This window comes from Somniosus microcephalus, chromosome 22, assembly GCF_052327205.1.
Source record: "Somniosus microcephalus isolate GS21.2 chromosome 22, FLI_Smic_1.0, whole genome shotgun sequence".
Lineage (NCBI taxonomy): Eukaryota > Metazoa > Chordata > Chondrichthyes > Squaliformes > Somniosidae > Somniosus > Somniosus microcephalus.
In genome coordinates, this window is record NC_141008.1 from 52,428,055 (window position 1) to 52,443,171 (window position 15,117).

At 45.3% G+C, this 15,117-nt stretch overlaps 1 protein-coding gene across 5 annotated transcripts in view; it reads right to left on the minus strand.

The window, feature by feature from the left end:
* Positions 1-15,117, minus strand: part of LOC147102311 (uncharacterized) — a 70,699-nt gene that overhangs the window by 17,424 nt on the left and 38,158 nt on the right. For 4 of the 5 annotated variants that reach the window (XM_085964736.1, XM_085964735.1, XM_085964733.1 and 1 more), the window contains exons 14-15: positions 9,523-9,656; positions 2,777-2,985 (exon numbers count right to left, since the gene is read on the minus strand). In XM_085964736.1, the coding sequence (XP_085820862.1) occupies positions 2,777-2,985; positions 9,523-9,656 (343 nt within the window). The remainder of the gene's footprint in view (positions 1-2,776; positions 2,986-9,522; positions 9,657-15,117) is intronic. The other variant, XM_085964734.1, reaches the window with a different exon arrangement.

Here is a 15,117-nt window from a genome sequence, read left to right on the forward strand (position 1 = left end):
CCCAGCTTCTTTCTGTATCCAACAGGTTATAGAATTATTCCATGTACTGTTTAGATTTTAATATTAATATATGGCAGAAACCTTTAAATGGGAGCTCCTTGGTCACAATATCTAAACCAGAAAACAAGGAGAAGATGCTGATGCACGGCTGCTTTGGGTCTATTCCTTTCAGACAGCAGTTAACGGAAATATTACGCAAACGCCTGCTTGGGTAGGAATTCGGTCTCTCGATCCTTTCTACAGTCGCTAAATAATGGGATGACTCACCACCAAGGAGCTCCCTGTTAAAGGTTTCTGCCGTATACTACTATCATGATGGGTAGTGAATTACAACCTAAACAGTACATGGAATAATTCTATAACCTGTTGGATACAGAAAGAAGCTGGGCCTTCATTCTCTCACCTCTAGCCTACAACTCCTCTCTCTCCAGCAAAACCTTTTCTTATCTCTCTCTCTCTCTCTCTCTCTAATCAATGCTACGATGCTCATGGCCCCTCTGAACTTTCCTCTCTGTTCCTGCTAAGCTGCAATTACATCATCCTGGAATTTGGATTCACCTCCTTGTGTCCATATGGTGCTGAGATCACAGCTCATTGCACCGTCTCCCACTCTAACTCACCCATTCCCCTCTAGTCTTCTCCTCTTCCTACAATCTAAAAGTTTTTAAAACTCAAGCTGACCTTATGTATAATAGCTCATGAAATATATGCGTGAATGTATAGTATACTCTCATAAAATATATGTACGAATATTCTCCTATATGTATAGTGCCTTTATAAACTAATATGGGTGTACACCTATATGTATAATAGCTTCATAAAAATTCTTGAGAACCCAATAATTAGAAAACCTTAACCGAGGCATCTTGGACTCTGGGGCGATGGCCTTTCACTTAAGTTCCTCAGTTAGAAAAAAAGGAAGTACAGATTTTCTGCCACTTATTTGTTTAATACCATTCACTATATACATCGCTTGAATCTTCAATCACTCATCAGCATGTCACTGCACTGTGTGGGGACAGCTACACTCTTTATATGTGACCAGGAACTTTTTTAAAAAAAAGGAAAAGCACAGCGAGGGTTTGATTTCCGTGGTGTGCTATCTTTAGTGCACTCTGATTAATGATTTACACTTTAAGTAGCTGTCTGTGATATTGCAATGGAGTAATTAACCTGTGTGAAAAAAACAAAGTACTGCTGTAAAATTGTGCAGGCTGGAATTTAATGTGAAATGGTCCAAAGAAGAAGCTAAACTTAGACTTTGTACCAAGGTTCAAGATTCCGTCTATTTTGGGTTCAGGGCACCAGAGGTCATTCCCACAGATATGTAACTAATCGGTGGAAGTCACGTATTAGACTGCATTGGTTTGGCACTTGATCCCTGAGTCCCTGCTACTAGATGTTGCTGAGGCCAATTGTAATGACACTTAAATCCTGTAACAGCTGAACCTGGGAGCAGTCAATTTCCTCTTCAGAAGCTACAGTCAGTCCTCCTTATGGTTCGTTCTGATTATTTGATGATGTAAATAAACCTTTATTTTCCAATTCTCTCCCGGTTTCACTGAAAGCAGTGGCCCATGCTGAGGTACAGATCAATGGGTTCTGGCTCTCTGTCACCTCACTCGAGCGCTCATTCTTCACATGTGAGCCTAGACAGTGAGTCTAGGCAGGCTAATCAACCATGGGGGGAGCCTCACTTCATAGAACCATACAGCACAGAAGGAGGCCATTCGGTCCATTGTGCCTGTGCCGGCTCTTTGAAAGAGTTCTCCAATTAGTCCCACTCCCCCTGCTCTTTCCCCAGAGCCCTGCAAATTATTCCTTTTTAAGTATATATTCAATTCCCTTTTGAAAGTTACTATTGAATCTGCTTCCACCACCCTTTCAGGCAGTGCATTCCAGATCACAATAACTCGCTGTGTAAAATATTTAATCTCCTGCTTGGTTCTTATGCCAATTATCTTAAATCTGTGTCCTCCAGTTACCGACCCTCCTGCCAGTGGAAACAGTTTCCCCTTATTTACTCTATCAAAACCCTTCATAATTGTGAACACCTCTATTAAATCTCCTCTTAACCTTCTCTGCTCTAAGGAGAACAATCCCAGCTTCTTTAGTCTCTCCACATAACTTGACATCCACTGCTGCCCCAGTTAACATTAGATATCAGCACAGAGGAGGAATCGAACCCTGACCTGGACTGTATGCCTTAGTACCTCACCATGCAACGGAGTTACCCACTGATACATAATTTTTTTCAATTTTAAGTTTTCTTAACGCTATTGATGGGCAGGCAGGGCATTGGTGTGCGATTAGAACATTATGTAGGACAAAGTACAACTGATTATGTTCGATCTGATGGTCGAGAGCATTAAACTGTAGGTCCTACACTGCTACAAGGCTATTTGGCCAATAGTTTTTATACAATTTAAAATATCATACAACCTTATTCTGGAAATATATAGAGGATCATAAAGTAGAAAGTTAATCAAGCGATGTGCTGCCACAGTGCACAGGAGCATGGAGCGCAAGGACACAGGCTCAATGCCCACTCTACTGAGTTCCTCATCTCACACACACTGAGGCACAGGAAGAAGTGGGGGATATAGGAGGAAACACTGGAGGCAAGAATCATTGCCAGGCTGGTGTTGCGGGGGGGTCTGTGAGCAGCTTGCCTGGGTGGAGGGGAAGAGAGGGCAGGAGAGAGGTGACCTGGCATAACCTGTGCGGGAAGAGAAAAAAAGGGGAAATATGTTGATTATATACTGTTATTACTCACGGGTCCGGTTGTTTTTGAGGACTGACTTTCAGGCGGAGTGATTAGGGTTTGCATTTTGCTGGTCTCATCGTAAGCTGTAGCGAATGTCCCAGGAGATATTGCACTTGAATCAGGGCTGGGCCATAGGGAGGTCTCTGAAATCTTAGTCTGCAGCAGCACTGGTTCAAATCTAGTGTGATGCGGCCAGTGACCTGAGGAAACATCCTTCCCTGGATTAGAACACAGTAATTTAATTATTTCATACAAATAACATGAATACTTAAACAACTAGTGTAGCTTGCCTGACTGTTCCTGTACAAACCCAAATGTACTCGTACTAATAGTTTCTAGATCTGATGAAGCCGATAAATCCCCAGGGCCTGATAATCTACATCCTAGGGTACTTAAGGAAGTGGCCCTAGAAATAGTAGATGCATTGCTGGTCATCTTCCAGAACTCGATAGACTCTGGAACAGTACCCATGGATTGGAGGGTAGCTAATGTTACCACACTATTCAAAAAGGTGGTAGAGAAAAAGCGGGGAATTATAGACCGGTAAGCCTGACATCGGTAGTGGGGAAAATGCTAGAGTCCATTATAAAAGATGTAATAGCAGAGCACTTGGAAAGCAGTGACAGGATCGGACAAAGTCAACATGGATTTACAAAAGGTAAATCATGCTTGACTAATCTACTGGAATTTTTTGAGGATGTAACTGGTAAAATAGATAAGGGAGAACCAGTGGATGTGGTGTATTTGGACTTTCAGAAGGCTTTCGATAAGGTCCCGCATAAGAGATTAGCGTGCAAAATTAAGGCACATGGGATTGGGGGCAAGGTATTGACTTGGATAGAGAACTGGTTGGCGGACAGAAAGCAAAGAGTTGGAATAAACGGGTCGTTTTCCGAGTGGCAGGCAGTGACTAGTGGGGTACCGCAAGGATCGGTCCTAGGACCCCAGCTGTTCACAATATATATTAATGATCTGGACGAGGGAATTGGATGTAATATCTCCAAATTTGCAGACGACACAAAGCTGGGTGGGAGGGTATGCTGTGAGGAGGATGTCGTGAAACTTCAGTACGATTTGGACAGGTTGGGTGATTGGGCAGAAACATGGCAATTGCACTATAATGTGGATAAATGTGAGGTTATCCACTTTGGTGGCATAAAAAAAAAGGAAGGCAGATTATTATTTGAATGGCAATAGATTGGGAGAAGGGGAAGTGCAAAGAGACCTGGGTGTTCTTGTGCACCAGTCGCTGAAGGTAAGCATGCAGGTGCAGCAGGCGGTTAAGAAGGCAAATGGTATGCTGGCCTTCGTAGCAAGAGGGTTTGAGTACAGGAACAAGGATGTCTTGCTGCAGTTGTACAGGGCCTTGGTGAGACCGCACCTTGAGTATTGTGTGCAGTTTTGGTCGCCTTTTCTGAGGAAGGACGTTCTTGCCATGGAAGGAGTGCAGCGAAGATTCACCAGGCTGATACCTGGGATGGCAGGAATAGAAACATAGAAGATAGGAGCAGGAGTAGGCCATTTGGCCCTTCGAGCCTGCTCCGCCATTCAATGAGATCATGGCTGCTCATCCAAATTCAGTACCCTGTCCCTGCCTTCTCCCCATATCCCTTGATCCCTTTAGCCTTAAGAAATATATCCAACTCCTTTTTGAATATATTTAATGAACTGGCCTCCACCGCCCTCTGTGGCAGAGAATTCCACAGGTTCACCACTCTCTGGGTGAAGAAATTCCTCCTCATTTCAGTCCTAAATGGCTTACCCCTTATCCTTAGACTATGACCCCTGGTTCTGGACTCCCCGGCCATCATAAACATCCTTCCTGCATCTAGTCTGTCCAGGCCTGACAGAATTTTATAGGTTTCGATGAGATCCCCTCTCAATCTTCTAAACTCCAGTGAGTATAAGCCCAATCGACACAATCTCGCCTCATACGTCATTCCTGCCATCCCAGGTATCAGCCTGGTGAATCTTCACTGCACTCCTTCCATGGCAAGAACGTCCTTCCTCAGGTAAGGCAACCAAAACTGCACACAATACTCAAGGTGCAGTCTCACCAAGGCCCTGTACAACTGTAGCAAGACATCCTTGTTCCTGTACTCGAACCCTCTTGCTACGAAGGCCAACATACCACTTGCCTTCTTAACCGCCTGCTGCACCTGCATGCTTACCTTCAGCGACTGGTGCACAAGAACACCCAGGTCTCTTTGCACTTCCCCTTCTCCCAATCTATTGCCATTCAAATAATAATCTGCCTTCCTTTCTTTTTATGCCACCAAAGTGGATAACCTCACATTTATCCACATTATAGTGCATTTGCCATGTTTCTGCCCAATCACCCAATCTGTCCAAATCGTACTGGAGTTTCACGACATCCTCCTCACAGCTTACCCTCCCACCCAGCTTTGTGTCGTCTGCAAATTTGGAGATATTACATCCAATTCCCTCGTCCAGATCATTAATATATATTGTGAACAGCTGGGGTCCTAGGACCGATCCTTGCGGTACCCCACTAGTCACTGCCTGCCACTCGGAAAACGACCCGTTTATTCCAACTCTTTGCTTTCTGTCCGCCAACCAGTTCTCTATCCAAGTCAATACCTTGCCCCCAATCCCATGTGCCTTAATTTTGCACGCTAATCTCTTATGTGGGACCTTATCGAAAGCATTCTGAAAGTCCAAATACACCACATCCACTGGTTCTCCCTTATCTATTTTACCAGTTACTTCCTCCAAAAATTCCAGTAGATTAGTCAAGCATGATTTACCTTTTGTAAATCCATGTTGACTTTGTCCGATACAGTCACTGCTTACCAAGTGCTCTGCTATTACATCTTTTATAATAGATTCTAGCACTTTCCCCACTACCGATGTCAGGCTTACCGGTCTATAATTCCCCGCTTTTTCTCTACCACCTTTTTTGAATAGTGGGGTAACATTAGCTACCCTCCAATCCATGGGTACTGTTCCAGAGTCTATCGAGTTCTGGAAGATGACCAGCAATGCATCTACTATTTCTAGGGCCACTTCCTTAAGTACCCTGGGATGTAGATTATCAGGCCCTGGGGATTTATCGGCCTTCAGTCCCATCAATTTTCCTAACACCATTTCCCTACAAATACTGATTTCTTTCAGTTCCACCCTTTCATCAGGCCCTATGTTCCCCGGCATCTCTGGGAGGTTATTTGTGTCCTCCTTTGTGAAGACAGAACCAAAGTATGAATTTAGTTGGTCTGCCATTTCTTTGTTTCCCATTATAAATTCCCCTGATTCTGACTGCAAGGGACCTACGCTTGACTTCACCAATCTTTTTCTCTTCACATATCTATAAAAGCTTTTACAGTCAGTTTTTATGTTCCCTGATAGCTTACTCTCATATTCTATTTTCCCTTTCTTAATTAATCCCTTTGTCCTCCTTTGTTGAATCCTAAACTGCTCCCAATCCTCAGGATTATTGCTTTTTCTGGCCAATTTATATGTCGTCTCCTTGGATCTTATGCTATCCCTAATTTCCCTTGTTAGCCACGGTTGAGTCACCTTTTTTGTTTTATTTTTATGCCAAACTGGGATGAACAAATTCTGTAGCTCATCCATTCAGTCTTTGAATGTTTGCCATTGCCTATCCACCGTCAATGACGTATGAGGAGAGATTGTGTCGATTGGGCTTATACTCACTGGAGTTTAGAAGATTGAGAGGGGATCTCATCGAAACCTATAAAATTCTGTCAGGCCTGGACAGACTAGATGCAGAAAGGATGTTTCCGATGGCCGGGGAGTCCAGAACCAGGGGTCATAGTCTAAGGATAAGGGGTAAGCCATTTAGGACTGAAATGAGGAGGAATTTCTTCACCCAGAGAGTGGTGAGCCTGTGGAATTCTCTGCCACAGAGGGCGGTAGAGGCCAGTTCATTAAATATATTCAAGAAGGAGTTGGATATATTTCTTAAGGCTAAAGGGATCAAGGGATATGGGGAGAAGGCAGGGACAGGGTACTGAATTTGGATGATCAGCCATGATCTCATTGAATGGCGGAGCAGGCTCGAAGGGCCGAATGGCCTACTCCTGCTCCTATCTTCTATGTTTCTATGTTTAAAAGAAAAAGAACTTGCATTTATATAGCGCCTTTCAGAACCTCAGAGCCCAAAGCCCTTCAGAGCTAATGAAGTACTTTTTGAAGTGTAGTCACTGTTGTAATGTAGGAAAATGCAGCAGTTGATTTGCACACAGCAAGCTCCCACAAACAGCAATGACATTAATGACTAGATCAGCCGTTTTAGTGATGTCGGTTGAGGTTCGACAAGACACTGGGGAGAACTCCCCTGCTCTTTTTTCGAATAGTGCCCAAGGGATCTTTTACGTCCACCTGAGAGGGCTGACGGGGTCTCAGTTTAATGTCTCATCTGAAAGACAGCACCTCTGACAGTGCAGCACTCCCTCAGTACGGCACTGAAGTGCTACACCTTTTCTTTATACAGACGCTGATGGACCTGCTGTGTAGTTCCAGAATTTGCAAGTTTTTTTTAATAGAAAATCTCATTTCAAATCCCATTCTTTTTACAAATTGGAAAATGTTCCTAACTAGTCCAAGTGAGTAGGTGTACATGTGTGCAGTGGGGCCCAGAGTTAGGAGCGCTCTTTGTGGCCATCCCTGCCCAACACTCTAATGGCAGCAGAGTAAGCATACAGCAGAATCATGTTATTTCTGATTTTTTCAGGTCATTATCTGTTCAGCCATCAAACTGAACACATTTTTTCTGTGCTATGCCACACCAGACTCTCTTCACCGTATCTTAACTCACTTCAAGTCTCGTTCACCCAGCACCCCTGTAATTGCTGACTTTCACTGGCTCCCGGTCCGACAATGCCTCAGTTTTAAAATCCTCATCCTTTCAAATCCCTCCATGGCCTCACCCCTCCCTATCTCTGTAATGTCTTCCGGCCCTACATCTCTCCGAGAACTCTGCGCTCCTCCAATTCTGGCCTCTTGAGCATTGCTGATTTTCATCGCTCCACCATTGGTGGCAGTGCCTTCAGTTGCCTGGGCCCTAAGCTCTTGAATTCTCTCCCTAAACCTCTCTGCCTCTCTCTTTCTACCTCTCTCCTCCTTTAAGACACTCCTTAAAATCTAACTCTTTGACCAAGATTTTAGTCACCTGTCCTTCTGTGGCTCGGTAGCAAAAATGTTTTTACTCATATCGCTCTTGTTCAGCGCCTTGGGACTTTTTGCTAATGTAGGAAAATGCAGCATCTGTATGTTAAATGTGCTATATAAATGCAAGTTGTTGTTGTTATAGTGATGTGAATTTTAATCACGGTTATAATATTAACACTCTCCCATACTGGGGTATAAAATACATCTAGCAAAAAATGTACACTTTATGCACATCAATGTACTTAACATTTTTCATTCAGAGCACTCTCTTGAGCATACTACTGTCATAGTTTAATGTGAAGAGCCCATCAACTTCTTGCTGCTCATTTAGGTGACACATGCACGTATTCCAGTGTATTTTTACCAGAAGCATATTTTATGTGTGTGGTAAACCACTGTAGTTCACTGTGTTCACTGTTGTTGTTGTTGTTGTTGTTGTTGTTGTCGTTCACTCTTGTTTCACTGTTGTGCCTGACTATGCCTCAGCTGACTCCGCCCCTGGGCTACCGAGTATAAGAGCGGCCGCATGGCAGCTCCTGGCATTCGGTCGTCCACTAGAGGCATAGTCCTGATCTGTCTGAAGTGCAATTCAGTAGTTAATAAAAGCCTGTTGTTCTGAACTCTGCCTAGCCTTTTATTAGAATTGATAGCGCATCAATGTGGCTATGGAGTGGGTAGATGGTAAACGTGGCAGCACCATGCCTGGGTGAGCAGGCTTGATTAGCCGGATGATCATTTCCCTTTCTCACACACCTGGAGTATTGTGTACAGTTTTGGCTTCCTTACCTAAGGAAGGATATACTTGCCTTAGAGGGGGTGTAACGGAGGTTCACCAGACTGATTCCTGGGATGGGGGGATTGTCCTATGAGGAGAGATTGAGTAGACTAGGCCTATATTCCCTAGAGTTTCGAAGAATGAGAGGTGATCTCATTGAAACATATAAAATTCTTACAGGGCTTGACAGGGTAGATGCAGAGAGGATGTTTCCCCAGCTGGTGAATCTAGCACTAGTCTCAGGATAAGGGGTCGGCCATTTAGGACTGAGATGAGGAGAAATTTCTTCACTCAGAGGGTTGTAAATCTTTGGAATTCTCTACCCCAGAGAGCTGTGGATGCTCAGTCGTTGAGTATATTCAAGGTGGAGATCGATAGACTTTTGGATACCAACTGAATCAAGGGATATGGGGATAGTGCGGGAAGGTGGAGTTGAGGTAGAAGATCAGCCATGATCTTATTGAATGACGGAGCAGGCTCGAAGGGCCAAATGGCCTACTCCTGCTCCTATTTCTTATGTTCTTATTATATGTTCGCATCTGTATCATAATAGACTAGAGATTTTCATCAGAAATAAGTCCCTTCCTTTTTAAATTTATTTTATCTTCTTTATAACATATAACACTGCTTCATCCCCGCCACCTCCCCCCCCAACCCCCACCCTCCACCATATAGGGAAGGCAGGCAGCTTGACACTGATTCCTGCTATCCTACTGCACAGTGTGATGATATACTAACCTATTGGGCTCCCATGCTGCCAAGTTCTCTATAAATTTAAAACAATTACAATAACTTACTGCTTTTGCAGTTCCTTTCATCTGCTACGTACCTGTGCTGACCGGATATGGAGTACTGTTATCGATAGGAGCGCGTGTTGATAAAGGTGTTTTTGATAGCAGAAGGTGGTTAGCGAAATCACCATCACATGGAATACAGGAAAGGTCCTGGATATCAGAAAAGGATCTAGGGTATGAGGAGGAAAGAAAACATGTAAAAGAGGGATGTTTCAAGAGTACAGAAAAATACATTTTAGTGTCAGGATATTACTCCCAGTGAAGACAGCGTTGACATTTTCACTGGCACTTTGCTGGTAATTTCATTTCCCAAGAGATGAGTTCCCTATCTCAGTGAGGGGTACATGCTGGATACAATTACAACTGCAGCATTTTCATAACTGTCACTCTCTCATTATTGTGTCAGCCCTGAGTCAGAAGGTTGTGGGTTCAAGCCACACTCCAGAGACTTGAGCACATAATCTACTCAGAGGCGCTGTCTTTCAGATCTGATATTAAACCATGGCTGCTGTTAGATCCGTGATTCTTACACGGAAGCTGTAACTTAACAATCAACAGGTGTTTACTGGAGTAGGGTAGTCTCAAGACTGGGAGTACAGAGGCATGCTCAAGGCTTATATACAGGTGTGGTCACTGCCGGTACTACAGTATACAGGAGCTGTAAAAGTAGTTCTCTCTTAAAGGTACATACACTACAATTCCTCCCCTTTTAGATTAGCAGTACCCATAATATTCAAATAACAATTAACACTTTAACATGCACATTAAACAGAAATAGTCCATTTATAGATTCAGTCTTTGGGGCGGCTTCTTGATCCTTTCTGGATAGCGCCTTTCCTGAGGTTCTTGTTCTTGGTGCGGAGGCGATTCTGGCCCCTTTTCGTCGGTTAGTTCATCAGTTTCCACTGCTACTGCTTCTGAGGTAGATGCTACCGGTATGTCGGGTTCATCCCCAGGTACGCGAGACATGGGGTTGACTCGTTCCTGTGACGCTAAGATCTGATCGACGTGGCGTCTCACAATGTTCTCCCCGACATCCACTGTGTACATTAATGGCCCCTGCCGTGTGCATATCGTTCCGGGTTGCCATTTCTCTGTTCGGTAGTCACGGGCCAAGACTGGTTGTCCTACATTAAAGCTCCTTGTTGGCTTCTCATTGATGTGCTGGAATTGTTTATCCTCAACATTTCTTCGCACATTTGGTCTGAGCAAATCCAGACGAGATCTCAACCTTCGGTTAAAGAACATCATGGCCGGGGTCTGGTTAGTAACTGCATGTGTCGCATTTCTGTAGGCTAACAGGAAATTGTCCACCTTATGCTGTAGTGGAATTTCATCATCGCACATGGCCTTTATCGCCTTTTTAAAGGTTTGTACGAACCTCTCAGCCAATCCATTTGTGGCTGGATGATACGGGGCGGATGTGTAATGCCTTACACCATTCCTTCTCATAAATTTCCGGAACTCTTCGGACACAAACTGTGGTCCATTATCAGAGCAAATCTGCTCTGGCAAGCCGTTCTTGGCAAATATGGTCCGTAGGACTGCAATCGTTTTCTCTGTAGTGGTTGAGGACATTTTTATCGCCTCAGGCCATTTCGAGTGAGCATCCACTGCTATTAAGAACATTGAGTCCATGAATGGACCAGCAAAATCAATATGCACCCGTTGCCATGGAGAGGAGGGCCACTCCCATGGGTGTAGAGGGGCATGTGGTGGTGCATTTTGGACCTTCTGGCATCCTGAGCAGCTCTTGGTTAGGTCCTCGATTTGTTGATCGATCCCCGGCCACCACACATAAGCCCTAACAAGGCTTTTCATTTTCACCCCTCCCAGATGACCTTCATGAAGCTCATTTAGCACTCTCTCCCTTAACTTGGGTGGAATCACCACTCGGGATCCACACATCACTGTCCCCTGGCATACTGACAGCTGTTCTCTTCTGGATGAGAATGCTGGCAACAGTGAGTCGCCATGTGTTGGCCATCCCCTCACCGTCAAATCATATACCCGAGACAGTGTCGGATCATTGCGGGTCTCCTTCTCTATATCCGCGTTAGTTACTGGCAATCGTTCAATTATTGACGAATAAAATATCTCGATAGGGTCCACTGCTGGTGCTTCCTCCACAGTAGGCAGTGGCAGGCGTGATAGCCCATCAGCGTTTCCATGCTGTTTCGTGCCTTTATATTCTATTTCATATTGGTTCGCCCCTAGAAAAAGGGACCATCTTTGTAGCCGTTGTGCAGTCATCACCGGAATGCCCTTCTTTGGATTAAAGATGGAGACAAGTGGTTGGTGGTCAGTCAGCAAGGTGACCTTCTGCTCATGCAGATAGTGGTTGAATTTTTTTACTCCCCATACTAGGCTGAGGGCCTCCCTGTCAATCTGGGCGTAGTTGCGCTCGGCTGAGGTTAGTGACCGAGACGCAAAGGCTACTGGCCTCTCCAACCCATCTGGGAATTTGTGCGACAGCACCGCTCCAATACCATAGGGTGATGCATCACATGCCAAACGAATTGGTAGTGCTGGGTTGAAATGGGCCAACACCTCTTTTGATGTGATCAATTCTTTGCACTTCTGGAAAGCTCATTTACATTCGTCATTCCACTTCCATGGTACCCCCGTTTGCAGTAGGGTGTTCAGTGGGTGTAATACTGTAGATAAATTTGGTAAGAACTTATGGTAGTAGTTCACCAGCCCGAGGAACGACCTCAGTTGTGACACATTTTCCGGTGCTGGAGCCTTGACTACTGCCTCAATCTTTTCAGGGGACTTATGTAACCCCTCTTCATCAATAACGTGGCCACAATACGAGATCTGCTTCTGGAAAAACTCGCACTTGTGGCGATTAGCTCGTAGCCCATATTCCTTTAATCTAGTGAGCACCTTCTCCAGGTTGGCGAGGTGATCACTGTCATTTTCGCCCGTGACCAGGATGTCGTCCAAATAACACTGGGTCCCTGGAATCCCTTGCAGGACTTGATCCATCGCCCTTTGCCAAATAGCCGGAGCCGATGCTACCCCGAACACCAGCTGGTTGTATTGGTAGAGACCTTTATGAGTGTTGATCGTGAGGTATTGTTTCGAGGCTTCTTCTACCTCCATTTGCAAGTATGCCTGGGCTAGATCAATTTTGGTGAAGCGTTTACCTCCAGATAGTGAGGCGAAAATATCCTCAATTCGTGGAAGCGGATATTGTACCGTGTGAAGGACTGGGTTCACTGTCACCTTAAAATCCCCACAGATGCGAACCTTCTTTGGTTCCCCAGGCGTATTACTCAACGACCTCTTCATTACAGGAACGATGGGTGTAGCCCACTCGCTCCAGTCTACTTTGGACAGTGATGTAAGAAAAAGGAGACTTACCATCAAGTAACTTTAAAGTAAGCTTTAAGTAACTTATAAACACACTATATACAAGAGAGGTCTTTACCATGCCTCTGGTAGAAGCCTCTTACAATACTGAACAGACCAGTATTTATACCAGTCCAACAGGAAGTGACACATGACAGGAAGTGAGGTATGTACACAGTTCATAGTTCATAGTTCACAGGAAGTGATGACATAACTTCCCGGAAGTTATTATTTTTATCACATTCTTCCCTCCTGCAGGTTTAGGAGGCTGTGGTCTACCTTTTGGTCCGCAGCCGCCGAACAAGGAAGAGTCGCACCCGTTTGGATTCCCGTCGTTGAGGGTCGCTGGTCCGCTTACATGCGGTTGGCCATTGGCCAGAGTCCGTGTGGCCTGGATTGCCCTGTGAAGGGTCGGGGAGATCATGGCTTCGAGTACGAGCCCCAATAGGTTCAAAGTCAGACTGCCTCTGTTCAGAGGGAGGTGCAGAGCTGGTCTCTGGCAGACCAGTACTTTCATGCGTGGTACTGGGAGGGTCGCAACCTTGAGCACGGGGTTCTACCGGCACCAAGCTAGTTGGTGTCTGATCAGGATCCTGGAGAGGGGTACCCGATAGGTCCCAAGAGTTTCCTGGTGAAATGCCATCACCCGATGTCCCACTAGGTCCTGGTGGGCAGGGAGCCAGATCCCGTAATGATACGGTAGATTCTCGGCCGTCGGAATATCGTATGTTTGCATAGGTGGGGTTGGCATCGGTTAGTTTGACCTCGTCTACAAGAGGGTCATTTTTAGATGTCCGAACGTATCTTCGGAGTAATACAGGTCCAGGAGTAGTTAGCCATGACGGGAGTGATGTCCCATGAGATGAGCGACGCTGGAATCCAAAGAACCGCTCATGAGGTGTAGTATTTGTGGCTGTAGAAAGCAGGGACCGTATAGAGTGCAATGCATCCGGAAGCACTGTTTCCCATTGCTGGTCTGGTAGGCCCCGAGATCTTAAAGCGAGACGTACGGAATTCCAGATGATACCGTTATACCTCTCTACCTGCCCATTTCCGATGGGATGGTATGGTGTTGTTTTGCTTGTAGCAATTCCCCGTTCTGAGAGGTAGTCCTTGAGTTCCCTCGACATAAAGGATGGACCCCGATCTGAGTGAATATAAGCCGGCATGCCACAGAGAGAAAATACCTGCTCAAGGCAGCAGATTACGGTGGACGCCAGCATATTGGAGCAGGGGAAGGCAAACGGAAAACGTGAATATTCGTCGATCATGGCGAGCAAATATGTGTTCCGAGTTGAAGAGGGCACTGGGCCCTTAAAATCGATGCTAAGTCGTTGCATCGGTTGGGTTGCATGTATGAGTATACCATCTGAGGGGCGGAAGAACTGAGGTTTTAATTCCGCACAAAGCCGGCATTCTGAGCATATTTTCTTTACATCTCCAGTGGAAAAAGGGAGATTCCGTGATCGTACGAAATGTAGCATGCGCGTAACGCCAGGATGGCACAAACCATTGTGGACATCCATGAGGGTGGAGGATGACATAGTGGAGCAGAATGCCCGTGTGAGGGTGTCCGGGGCCACATTCTCCTTGCCAGGCCGATAGAGAATGGTATAACCAAAAGAGGCCAGTTCCATCCTCCAAAGTTGTATTTTATTATTCTTAATTTTGGTTCGTTTTCGATTATCGAGCATGAAGGCGACTGATCGTTGGTCCGTGATCAATGTAAAGTGCTGGCGAGCTAGAAAATGGTTCCACTTCCGTACTGCCTCTATGATGGCTGTGGCTTCTTTCTCAACCGGAGGATAATGTAGCTCGGCACCTTGTAAGGTCCTGGACATAAATGCTACAGGACGACCTTCCTGATTCAGAGTAGCCGAGATCGCCACCTCCGAGGCATCACATTCAACCACGAAAGGGAGATTCTCATCAATGGAGTGAAGAGCCGCTTTCTCCAATTGTTTTTTGAGAAGGTTAAAGGCTGCAACAGCCGCTGTTCCCAGTGGAAATGATCTAGCATGCAGCAAGGGTTGGATTTTGTCCGAAAAATGAGGAATCCATTTAGCGTAGTATGCAAACAGACCGAGAGCCCGACGTAAAGAAGCCGGATTCTTAGGTGACGGGAGCTCTTGGAGCGGGCGAAGTCTTTCTGGGTCTGGCTTAATGATACCATTGCCTACGCAGTAGCCAAGGATGTTGATGGTCGGTTGCGACTCAACAGATTTGGATTCATTCAGGGTCAAATTACGGCGATGGAGGGCATCCCGAAATTT